This window comes from Betta splendens, chromosome 7 (genome assembly GCF_900634795.4).
Source record: "Betta splendens chromosome 7, fBetSpl5.4, whole genome shotgun sequence".
Taxonomy (NCBI): Eukaryota; Metazoa; Chordata; class Actinopteri; order Anabantiformes; family Osphronemidae; genus Betta; species Betta splendens.
The window spans coordinates 13,897,323-13,910,403 of NC_040887.2; the positions used below are offsets into that span (position 1 = coordinate 13,897,323).

At 47.6% G+C, this 13,081-nt stretch overlaps 1 protein-coding gene across 1 annotated transcript; it reads left to right on the forward strand.

The window, feature by feature from the left end:
* The first annotated feature begins 4,679 nt into the window (after window positions 1-4,679).
* On the forward strand, window positions 4,680-12,220 carry rbbp8l (retinoblastoma binding protein 8-like). Its single transcript, XM_029157392.3, is given in 15 exon segments — window positions 4,680-4,832; window positions 6,447-6,540; window positions 6,645-6,687; window positions 7,718-7,813; window positions 7,904-8,093; window positions 8,096-8,193; window positions 8,277-8,379; window positions 8,381-8,444; window positions 8,549-8,592; window positions 8,741-8,826; window positions 8,912-9,623; window positions 9,711-9,807; window positions 9,980-10,038; window positions 10,109-10,244; window positions 10,536-12,220. Coding segments are annotated over 14 exon segments (1,851 nt in total). The 5' UTR covers window positions 4,680-4,832; window positions 6,447-6,479; the 3' UTR covers window positions 10,598-12,220.
* Window positions 12,221-13,081: the final 861 nt, after the last annotated feature.

Consider the following 13,081-nt stretch of genomic DNA (forward strand, 5'->3'; position numbering starts at 1 on the left):
CGGCGGCTGTCCCTTATCGCTCCGCAAAGAGGCTAAGAAAACAGCATGATGTGGGATCCTTATAGGACTAGATGATGTAATTGCATAATTGCTTTTTTTCCCCCGTCACGGGGCTCTGCTTTCTATCAAGCCGGCAGGAGCCCATAAACACTGGCCGTTCTGTGCCGTTTGATTGGCTTAAGTCGGCGCCAGGGCCAATCGCTCATTGGCTGCTCTCAGGATGAACGACCCTGCTGACGGCCAATGGGGCCAGAGCAGGGTGAGAAGGACGAGCCAGCGCGTAAACAGCATTCTTCTGGAGTCAGGGACATGCAGGGGTTCTCCTTTGGGAATTCACATTGTAAGTCAGCAGAGACGAAGAGGCAGAAGACAGAAAAGCATTTTTTAGTGAAAATAACTCTTTAAGCTTCAGAGAAGACTGGGATTGGAAGTTGCGGGGTGTTACGTGAAGGACGCAGCCAAGAGGCGGCGCATAAATCAGGACAAAGTCTCAGATATTTTCCATCACCTTTATCCATCGCTCCCACTAACTAAGCACACTCACTTCATCCAAGGCCAAGCAATCTGTCTGCCCAGACGCAAAGGGCCGTAAGTGAAGGAGAATAATCCAAGAACGTTGGGCCACGTAGAGGCATCCTTTACCCGTCTGGCTCAGCCCGTCTTCAGTCTGTGAGATGTTGTACATCACCCATTTTAAACCCTCTGTCCTCTTTCCATCTCTATTAGCTTGGATGACGCTTGTAGACGTCTGTTCCACAATGATCTATGTGTGGAAGTGGGACTAATAGGTGACAATGAACAGAAAACACAAATAGTCCACTGGTTCTCACCTGTTGAGCGCAGTCATTCGCTACAGTTTGACACAAAGTTGGTCTAAATGTCATTTAGCTCTTAAGAGCCACTGTGTGATCATAATAACTGATGGACTCTTCCACTAAAGCCTCCGGGCTGCGGAAGAAGACGGCTCACACAAACACTGCTCCCCACACCTGCCCACTCGCCTCCGCATCCACACAGTGCACCTGTCAGAGGCCGAGCAGGGCAGATTTACACGGCCACGCGGCGTGAGGCCTCCTTCACAGGAACCCATGCGCTCTGTCAGGTTCATAGGCGCACATTCATCCCCTAAGTGTCCGGGCTGGAGCTGCTCGGCCGTGCTCTCCTCCTCGCAGCGCCTGACATGGAGAGAGCTGCATAAACATTTATGCAGCAGTATTTTTTAAAGGCCCTCGGCAGCGTCTTGTAAATCTGCCTGCTGCTTTGATCTCTTATCTGTGTGTGTGTGTGTGTGTGTGTGTGTGTGTGTGTGTGTGTGTGTGTGTGTGTGTGTGTGTGTGTGTGCGTGTGTGTGTGTGTGTGTGTGTGTGTGTGTGTGTGTGTTTGCCGTGTATAGATGCTTTTCTTCGACTTTTTCCTTTTTCAGCTGCTGATCTCTAAATAAATTCAAGTTCTATCTTAAAGTTTAATCTTTTCATCACAAGTTTTGTCATTTCGCTGTGTTTTAATCTCTTTATTTGCAACAATAGGAAACTGAACGTTCCAATACGATGTGTTCATCGGCGTCCTTCTGGGGAGTCATGGAGCAGCACAGTGACCCCTCTACCTGTGAACAGCCATCCAGTAAATAAAGCCAGATTTATGCAACTCTCCCAAAAATCTCTGGATGAGCAGAACTATTATTTAAGCCTTGGCCGACAAATGGAGAATAAACCTCAGACTAAAGATTCTACTGATACACACATTCTTGCTCTGGAACTGTCTCTCGTGAAAATCTGTGTTGCTGCTAAAGTTCTTTTTCCTTCTTGGATGTGAAATAGATGAATCGCTTCAATAAATTCAAGTGGTGGAAGGAAACGAAATATCCAAACATTTTCTTAATATTCCCAGCGAGACAATAGTGATGACTTTGTGATTAGTGCCCTTAGGCCTACTGCCTCCTCAACAGATTTGTTAAAGGGTGTTTATGTAGCAGAGAGAGAGAGACTGCAGTGATTTACAGGCCTGTGAGTGTTTTAGTGATGGCTGGCGCAGGTCAAGGTAATGATCATAAATAAGAGGTGCAGGAGAGGAGAGAGGGAGGTGTGTGTGTGTGTGTGTGTGTGTGTGTGTGTGTGTGTGTGTGTGTGTGTGTGTGTGTGGGACAAGGGGGGGACAACATCATAACAAATCTAAGGACGAGTTCAAATTCCTCCAGCTCATGGGTGTCGTAACTTACAGCCCCTCGTGTCGACAGAAAAAGCGCTGTCGATGGGTGCTGCGCTCAAACAACTCAATATTATATTCTATAATTATATATAATATATTCTTTAGAACATTTTGCTGTCGTTAGTGCATGGTCTGAACCAATGCTGAGCCACGTTTTACCTTTGCCTTACTGCCTTACTCTGCCTCTTTTACCAGCTCCACACCACTCAAGGCTGATGGAGATCGCTGGTGCTCCTTCTCCTGACCCACAGCCGGTCCTCGGGTTCAGGGTCGTCTGAAAACGGCAGGGATTCACTTTTTGATGTAGATCTTCCAAAGTTAAAGTCATGTTCATGACAAACCAGTGAAATCAAGACTATATTCTAGAGCAGGGCTTTGCTGTAATAACAGTTACATGCTATGTTTAGATAAGTATGAAGCAAACATTAACATTGAAATTTCCTTTTTTTAAACAATTAATAACATTGTTTCACTGTATGACTCCTGGTTCCCACATAAAGAGATGTAAGTGAATGCATCGGTCCATACAGACAAGCAGAGAGACACTCAGTCACATTCACAGGCTCAGACTAAGCCAAGGGCTCTGTTAATGTACTGAAAGCCCTTGAGACAGTCTCACCCTGTAATGTACACACATATGCTGATAGGATTGTGTAGCCGTAGCTTTCTGTTTGTTCACTGTACTCGTGTGGCGTATTGTTCCCCACCACCTCCCGACAGCACAACCACAAATTAATATTTCACTTTCCGTTCACTTGAGAGCTGAGCACAAGCCCAAGAGACTTTTCAATTTCCGTGAACGCTTCACAGCTGTTATCATTTTAAATATGTTCGGCTAGACACCAGGTAGAGCCTCTGCAGACATGCTAACCTGGACTGCTATGAACAGGCTTGACCTTTAACCCCAGGGTCACGCTGCACACTGTCCACTCACAGTCGCCAGCTGAACTTTGAGAAACCCCAGATACTACACTGCCTTAAACCAAATCACCATTCTCTTTCCTGAGGATGAATTCTTTTACCTCTTATTTGTAGCTGTTTTCTATAGCTTTGTTCACCTGGACCTTACTCTGGTGCAGCTGTGCCCTCTTGTGGATGTTAATATACATTACACTCCAATACTATGATGCTCCCCAGGTCCCTCCTGCTGTCATGCAGCAGTGCTAACCACCACACCATAGTCTGTCACAATGAGAAATGTACTTACACAGTCTATACTCTGTGTGCGTATCCACCCTGTCTGCTCTACATCATCATCAAACATCGTTTGGCAACTGATAACTGCAAACCATCGCTGAAATAAAAGAAAGGGATTTCTAGTTCAGGCTTTATTTGTGGCCTCCCTGTGAGACTGAAAGAATGAGAAGAAATCACATTAGTCTTTACTCTTGATTAGTCTGTGCTAAGAGGTTAGCAGAGTTAATTTTACCAGACTAGCTGACAGAAATTGCTCTAAAGGTTTGGCCTCCATTAGTTCTCAGGCTGCAGAGGCCTCTCCTGTTGACAATGACTTCTCAAACAAATGTGAATCGCACAAGCCCACAAAAATAAATGTGCGCTTGAGTGATTACACTAAGGTCATAGATCATTCCTCTCATACTGATGACAACATTCCTTCCGCATGGCACAAATCACGCTGTCAGTTCCCCCGAGGTTTGACGTCTGACACTTCCAGACAGCGCGGGTCAGTCCAGCGATACGGCCAGGCTGCGATGCAGGACATGAAGGAGTGTTGGAGGACGTTCCGCAGACCTGTGGTTTTCCTTGTTAAGCCACACGCAAGTGATTTGTGTCGCCGCTTGTTCACACCATAGGTTTCCATCTATTTGTCACCTGTGGCAGGAAGGAGTGGCAGCTGGTCGACGAGTCATGATACAGATGCTGCCTCAGCCTGGTCAGGCCGGTCATGAGGAATCCGGTTCAGGAATCAGGAAATGATGTTTGGCGCATTAAGTATGCTTCATATCTAGTTTCAGACAAAGCACATGAGCCATTTCCATTGTGTGCTGCTAGCCATTAGATTTACATACAGTACAGTCATCGCGGTCAGAGGAGCTTGTGTCATTGTCGGTCATTGTGGTGTCTCACTTTCACACTTTTGTCCATGTGGTGTATGTATCCTACTTACACACTGCACCTGTGTGACTGAAGTCTCTAAAGTCTCTGAAGTGTAGAGTAAAGTTTGGGCCGTATATATTATTATACTATTAATACATACTTAATATATTAACTCATTCAAGTCTTTATTTCATTGCACCATTACAGATTTCTCTGTTAAATAGCTCTCTTTCTGAATCGGCTTAGTCCCTCTATCTCCGCAGGGCTTTATGGAGCCGGTTTAGCCTGTTATGTGGGATTTCAGCAGAACAGGAATATCAAGGGAGAACTTGCCCGGGCTTCAGTGTTTGTGTTCCTCAAGGGGACGACTGCTCTGACCGGTTTTCTGGGGTGGAGAGATGAGAGAGGGGAGGGTGTGGGGCGTTCTCCCTCAACTCATTCTCTTCTTTCTCTCCATTATTGCGCTGTCTGTCCTTCTGCCTCCGTATCATTCCGTCCATCTTTAAGGTCTGAGCGAGGACAGCGGGCGGCCAGTGGCGAACAGCTGGACCTGTCTCCGGCTTTATGAGGTGAGTTGCCATCGATCAGGCGCCGGCGTGTGAGCGGGAGCTGGCTGGCAGGTGGGTAGAAATAGGTGTTGGTATGTTAGGCTGGGAGTGAGCGCAAGGACAGGAAACAGCCACTGGCCTCTTCATGCTCGGAATACAGCGTGTGCATGTGTATGTGAAGGGATGAGGGTGCTGAGGAATGAGCGGGGGCAGTTGAGGGTCAGCTACTGGGATATCTTTGCACAACGATGTCATGAAATGCATTTAGACCTGCATGTACGGGTGGGCTCTGTGAAGCTGCCAGTCAGCAACATAAGAAGGTCTGACGCCTTCAATTAAGCAACTGCACTTTAATAAAGGAAAAGACTTGAAATACTTCCAAGGTTTGTTTTGGTGACACATTTAAAGTGTGTTTGTCTAGGGTGGGGTTCAGGCGTAAGACACTAACCCATTTTAGAATAATCTCCATAACTGACACATTACTCTACACTGTGAGTGACAAGATTTACCCACTGTCACGCTCCTGTCATGGAAACTGTAGTTGTACTTTTAGTGAGATGTCCTGATAATGAAAGGCTTCTGGTTTCAACTGCATTCTTTTGACCCCGGCTGCCTGTCCAGAACAGCATCAGCTGATGTTGTGTGACAGCACGAAAATATGATCCGAAAAGCAAAACTTCCCCTCCCACACTCTGCCGGCTCCTGTCACACAACAGAACCTCCCAGCAGACAGGTTTCCATCGGGCTGAAGCAGCGGGACGTGTGTGGCCCTGGGTGGCATTGTGTTTGCACAGTGGTGCGTGGTGGGAGTTTAGGTAGTGGCAGATTGTACTGCAGCCCTGGTTGGAGTGCGAGGACGGCGTGTGTGAGTGCGAGTGTGCGTGTGCGTGCATGCTTGTGTGTGAGAATAATGATCTGGAGATAGCCGTGCAGGCACATAAAATCAGACAGGTCTTTTCTTGCTCTGCTGAGTGGATTCGAACAGCCGCTTCCCTGACGTATCCTGACATGTCGAGAGGCGGCCTAATCCACGCTGATCAAAATGCTAAGTGCTGTTAGATACGGGCGTCGTGTGTGCGTGTGTGTGCGTGCGTGTGTGTGTGTGTGTGTGTGTGTGTGTGTGTGCGCGCCTGGTTGACCCCCAGACCTCAACCTGTAAACAACAACTAATACACAAACAATGCAGACGCGTGATCTACATTTATGACCACACACACACACACACACACACACACACACACACACACACACACACACACACACACACACACACACACACATGCGGCTACGTTTCCTGTACATGGCACACAACCTGCAGACTCCCCACACCTGGCAGGACCAGTCCGGCTAGTTTCTATCACCCTTGATATAACAACGAAATTCACTCCCCTATAACTCGAAAGCCGGATCAAAGTGTATCAAGAGCGGCGCTCGCTGTGCAGCGGTGCAGCGTGTTCCACCTTCTCAGAACAGTCCTCGGGCTACAACGCTCCTACCTGCTTTGCTGAGCCTTCGCACCGTTAGTCGATTGAAGTTTCTGACGGGCTTAAAGTTGGGTGTGTAACGTCAAATACACAGTCGGAAGGAACATAGATATGGAAGAAATATGCTCTGTTTGTGTTTCTTTACTGTCAGTTCCAGTCAAGGTCAAAGGTGAACGTCATATCAATGGAGGGCTTCAACGACCTTCTCCTTAAACTGCGGGAGGTCCATGAGCGGGAAGTGGAAGGTGAGTGGAAATTCCTGCAAGCCGTCACCCGGCGTGACTGAAGGCATCCACTGTGGGAGCCTCTGCCCCTAACCAGGTGCGCTGGTGTTGTTTTTGACTTCCAGGATGGCAAGTGAAAGTCCAGGAGCTGTCCAACAAGAAGGGCTGGTGGGTAGATTCCCTCAAGATGAACATGTTTAGACAATGCCACCAGTTATTCAGGTTCAACGACACACAGGCTCATCCGCCGTGGGAGCCGCGTTCGGGTCTGACGGGCGTGCGGCCCAGACAGCGGGGCCTGTCGGCCCTGCATGGAGCTGTGCTCACTCAGCTCATGTCTTAACAAGTCCAACCGTCTGGTACTGAGTCACAGAATCTGACAGAGAGTTTTGTTGGAACTGGTAAATGAATGCGATCATTTATGCAAAAAAACAAAAAGCAGCTGTTTCTGTGGAAGCAACAATCCCACTACCATTGAATCACTGGTCTATTGCACAATAAATGGCTTAACCTATATAGTACCAAAGGTCAAACATCTGGCGCTGACCACGCTCAACTGTACCGTTGTACCTGTCACCAAGCCTGACCCTGGCAGCGTTAGTGAGAATGGCTTGTTAAGGTCAGGAGCTAGGTTCTTTTTCATATTAATGACAACCTTCTGCTTGGACAGGTGTGCAGTGATCAAGCCTCTTTATCAGTCTGAATTCTGTACCGATGACAAGTGCAGGGAACTGCATCCACGCAGGCCTGGAAAAGCTTGTTGTCAGTGCGTTGAAGTGCTTATGAGAGAAGACGATACCTGAGACCTTAGAATTCCCTGCGAGGAACAGCCCTGGCAAATATTAACCTAATCCTTCCACCAACACCCAATATTGCTTTTGTTCAGGGTCTAATTCGACTGCGGTGTCTTGTAGATGCAAACCTTTTCAACTCTAGGAGGATTCCTGCTTGTCCAGACATGCTGCTTCCTCTGGCACAGGCACAAAACACAAGACCTGAAATATCTGGATATGTCGGAAATAAAATCACACAGGTCTAGTTCTAGAGTGCAGCCATAAGAAATATTAGTATTTTTTTTATTTTAAACTGTTCATATTTGCTCCCCACTATGAACTGCCTTAATAATAATGATGATTACGCAATCATTCAGTGTGTTTGTGTGTGTGTGTGTGTGTGTGTGTGTGTGGGTCTAATGCAGTGATACGAAGCGAATGGAAGAACTCTTCACCAGAAACCAGCAGATGAAGGAACAGCAGAGGCTACTCACCGAGAACATCAAGACGCTGGAAAACAGGTACAGCTGTTATTTGGCCTCGTTAAAAGTAAAAGCAGAGGCGCGTCATGTGTGTCAGATCAGATCTGAGGTTCTGTGGTACCTGTGCAGGCTGAGGGCAGGGCTGTGCGACAGATGCACGGTGACGCAGGACGTGGCCAAGAAGAGGCAGCAGGAGTACGAGGCCTCGCAGATACAGAGCCTGCAGCATATCTCGCTGCTGGGTAAACACGCGCCCATCCTCGCCTGGCGCTTACGTCATATTCCCATCTCCACACAAGCGTTTCTTGACTCGCGGTCTGTTTTGTAGCGGGCGAAATGAACAACCTGAAGAAGGAGAACAAGAGACTCAGAGATGAGCTCAGGGGTTTCAGAGCAGCACACGAGTAAGTAAGTCGTGGGTTGGCTGATGGAGTCAGCTCCCGGCGTGCGTCCTCTCCCCTCTGACTGGGCGCATTGTCTGTGAAGCAGGAACCACAGAGAGCTCTCGTCCAACACCAGCACCACCGCAGAGGTCAAATCGCACAGCTCACCCGACCTCCCTCCATCCCCCGTCCCCGCGGCCCTCGCCTCCGCCGCCGCCCACAGCGCCGGCGGCCAGTCGGCGAGGGCAACGGGCCGGTGAAGGCCGAGTCCGACCAAAGGAGCGAGGGTGAGGAGGAGGAAGAGCGGGGGAGGGAGGGAGGGAGGGAGGGAGCCTTTGTTTTTACGCTTTCATTTCTGAATAAGTTTTTATTTGTGTTTCTGGTCAAACAGAGACAGAACACAGGCAGCTAAGAGGAATCGGCAGAAGCCATTTTGTAAGTTTCCCATACATACAGATGGATGTCCATCTACACATCGTGGCCTTTTTTTGTGCGTGCGGCTCCAAGAGTTTCAGGTCCAGAAGAGCTCCTGGTGTGTAGATGTCCTGTCATTACAGACATGGTTTGTGTTCTGCTCCAACAGGAGCCGTACAAGCGTTTCCCGACGTCGGTGCTCACGTTACCCCCCCGGAAGACGGAACACACGCTGACCCGCGTAGCAGAGAAGAGGTGAGACAGTGAGACGGGGTCCGCGCACATTTTACTTGAGTCCCTTCTGTATTAGAACGTATTCCGTCTCTCTCCTCTGTTGTAGAGCTCCCAGTCTTGAGGGGCTGGACCAGCGCCCCCTCATCCCCCCACATTCTTTGCTTTTGAAGAGATCTCCCCCGTCTGGAGAGGTGAACCCCAGCCGCCATGTGCTCCACGCTCCTGTCCCCTGTCGTCCTCAACCAATCAAGGGCAGCCCCATGATCCCGTGGTCCCTCCCTGAATCCTGTGACTGGGCCAACGTGGCCGCCGCCGGCGCCGGCATGGCGTTGCAGCCGTCTCTCAAATCAACCCTGCCCCGTTACCCCAATCTGGTTCCAACCAGCCAACATGCTAATTCCAGAAGGCAGGTTTATGGGCATTCCTGGCACAAGCAAAACGTCTCGCAGCTGCATGTGAAAGAGCCGACCGTGGTGGTCCGATTGGAAAACCTGAAAGAGCATAAGGAGAGTCAAATGACCCCCCAGGAGAAAAAGGAAGTCCCGCCATATAGGGAAAAGGCTGCCGCGTGGCCCAAAGAGCCCTGCGAGGGGCCTCTGGACCTGTCGGACCGAGGAAAGCCCAAATCCGCACAGACTCCAAGAGATGCTTCTCCACTGAGCACACAAGACGCAGAGACGGGTCGGAAAAGCCCGGACAAGGACGCGAGCGCTCTCTCCCCCCGCGCGGCTCCATCCCCTCCGCCCGGCGCCCCGTCCTTGTCCTTGCCGCCAGCCAGGCAGCAGGAGGAGGAGCCCACGGGGGATCACAACCACAAGGTAATGTACGGCTTTCTGGCAACGAAACTGTGGGATTAGACGGAACAGGGAGGAAGGAGAACTCACCGCATGATCCTCTGACCGCAGCTGATCAAAGAGCAGGAGCCGAGGGAGGAGGTGAACGGAAAGGCGGAGCAAAGCGCCGAGAAGAAGGTGCCTGTCCTCACGATATCGCTGCGTCCAGGTAACGGGCTCACGTTCTGTGTGTGTGTGTGTGTGTGTGTGTGTGTGTGTGTGTGTGTGTGTGTGTGTGTGTGTGTGTGTGCGTGTGTGTGTGTGCGTGTGTGTGCGTGTGCGTGTGCGCTTCCGTATATACTTGCTTTGCACAGAATAATTGTGTGACAACTTTGTGCCAGTAGTGATGCTGGAGAACTCCACTCTGCAGAAGCAGGACTCTGTGTCGTCTAATGGGAAGGTAAGAAGCAGACGCGAGCCCGTTTTCAGCATCGATCGCTCGGCGTCTTAGTTCCGCTTCCTCCTTGCAGTCATCGTCGCCAGCTGTCGAGCCCGGGAGCAGCTCGGACGAGGTGGAGTGTGTCTCGGGACAAGAAAGCAGCCAGGGCTGCAAGAGGAAGAGGCCGGCAGTCGAGGCCGAAGCCGACAGACACTCAGACACCGACAGTGAGCGCCATTTTTGTCCTTTTCCTGCTCTCTCTCTTTGGTTTGTCATGAGTTCATTACCTCTAGACAAGCACGGAGTAGCTGTTTCCACCTGTTTCTAGTGTTTATGCAAATCTACACTGTGTCCTGGGTGTAACATTCCTGTTGTCAGGAGCCTTCACGTGAAAGTTATAATTAGAGGTCACACAAAGAGGAAATCCTAAAGGATTCTCTCCCCCCTTCCTTTATTACTACATTCTAACATGCACAGAAGTGATCGTTACAGTCCTGTTTCTCTTCTTTTCCTCCAAGATGCTCAGCATGAACGGAAAATCAAGATCACAGTAAGAAGTGAGGAGAAGAGCCCGAGCTAAAGACGACGGCACTCGCCGTTTGAACCAACGCGTTGTGTGACTTCAGCCACATATGTTGTTTGTATTGGCCACTTGGGGGCAGCGCAACAAGCTGAAGGCCGGAGCTGAGGAACTGAGAAACAACACTGATAAGAACTGCAGGTTCTCACCCCCCTGCACCTCGTTGATCAGCTGGTCAGAAGCGTTGGGTGGTGTAGTTACAGCTCTATTAGACAGGGAACTCAAAAGGCAAAGCTGCAAAATCTTAACAATGACGCAAAGGACACTACAATTCCTGCAAGGCTGAGAGCTGATTTATATGCAATGAATAATTAGCCCAATTGGGGCAGTTTCCTCCTGGCATTTTTAAAGCTGGAGGGTTTTTCCCCGTTTTTGTCCCAGTCAACTCGCTCCAACTTCCTCATATGAGCCCGAACAGGAATAGCCGAATGTCAATGTGAAATAGATAAAAATATAAGATATTTGCAGCAACATTACTGCCATTATGAGGCAGAACGGCAGAACACAGCGCCCCCTGGCTGCTGCTGCAAGGTGACGTCATTTACAGGCAAAGCACTTCATCAACAATCCAACAAAGGGCCTTGGGAGAATGTGTGACCGTCCAACTGGGTTTTTTCTGTGATGTTTATATGATATCGTACAAATTCTTAGGGTTGGTAAACTATTCTACCTCCATCTTAAGGCTTGACTAAAGTTAATCAACAGACTTGTTTTTTATTCTTATTTAGTTGGTTAATCTAAACTAATTTTTTGTTCAGCGTCTACGAGCTGTTTGCTGTAAATCTTGAGGCATCGTCACACATTTTGCAACACCTACGATCGACTGATGACAGGTGCAAACAGATAACGATGGTTTTACAGGAAGTGAATGGAATTTGTCCGCTTTTTTTTAAAGGTCGGAGCACAACCTCTAGTGGATTTTTACACTTTGACCGCTGTTCACAAACCATTCACCTTCTTCTCCAGTTTTCACTCCGTTCTTCTGCTTCCACTGAGCATATTTATAGTTCTTTCACTTTCCTGGCAATGCTGTCACAGCCTATTTTTGCTACAGAAGCCCCCTTCCTGCATCCCCCAACCCCCAGCCTGTCTTAAGTGACCAACAAAGAAAAAAAAAGACTTGTTCCTCTTCCTCTTTTTCAATTTCAGAATGCACATATTTTGCAAGTATTAACTTTCCACTTACAGTTGTGTCAGCTTGTGCTCCACTAAGGGGGTGTTTGAGCTGAATTACATTTATACACATACTGTAATTTTTACAATATGGTCCTGTAAATCAACAGGTGTAAAAACCTCTAATATGTTAATAGTAATATTTACTGTGGAAAATGGTCATGCAGGGCTTTTTTTGTTTGTCTTTTAGCATTATGCACTTGCTGTTTGTGTGCAACCACCTGAAGTGTGTGTTCAGACCCATTGGACGCCATTAAATCCAGCACTTGCTCAAAGATGCAGCCGCCTTTTCTCTGTTAATTCAAATGTGACTGGCTGTAAAATGTGCCATTTCTCACAATCCATTAACATTGTTGACTAATGGTCTTCCGACATGTAACTCAGATGCATTTGGCTTCTGTGTGTTTCTTATTTCTTTGTTCTGTTTTAAATAAACCTTTTAGAAATTCAGTTTGTTTTCGCTTCCACAGTTTTTTTAGAAACATATAAAACGTCTAACTTTTGTTTCTATCCTGCAATCCTCAAATAATGTTCTTGAAATGTGGCTTCCGCAGTTTTGTACCAGTATAAATTAGTCACATAGTTTATACATAATCAGTCAAAAGTAAGAAGTCTTCTGAGAAATACAGGAAGCATCAGCTATGACACCTTGCCCAGAAATTTATGTAAAACCGTTGTGATCAGTGATGTGGAAACCAGTGGAAAGCATCAAATGTTAGTCATGTTGCATCGTTACAGATAATCAGCTCCTACTGAACAATTCTGTTCACAGATGTACTGGGAAACACTTTTATGTAAGACACAATAGAGTTGTGTTTACAGTTTACCCCTAGTTAGACACAAAGGCGTCTTAGAGATCCACTGGTGGCGTTTTGCTATTAGGTCCATTGGCACATTGATAGATCGACTTTTGTATTGATATTGTATACGTTGTATACATATATGTTGAATGAATGTGACTGAATTTGGTTGTATGACTACAACCTCCATTTAAAGGAAATGACGAGTGGAAATTTGTGGCCTCAGCTCTGTGGACATTTTTTCTTCCCTTTTCTTATTATAGTGTCTCATTTAAATTAGGCCATTTTACCAGTTTAACCACTGAACTCAGTGCAAATAGTGCAAACGTGTGTTTCATGTGCAGCGTATAGCCATTTTAATTTTGGTTTATGGTGTTTGTTTGTTTGTTTGTTTGTTTGTTTGTTTGTTTGTTTGTTTGTTTGTTTGTTTGTTTGTTTGTTTGTTTGTTTGTTTGTATTGACATTTTTAATTTGAAAGTTACAAAATCAAGGCCAACAAGTCAAAACTGTC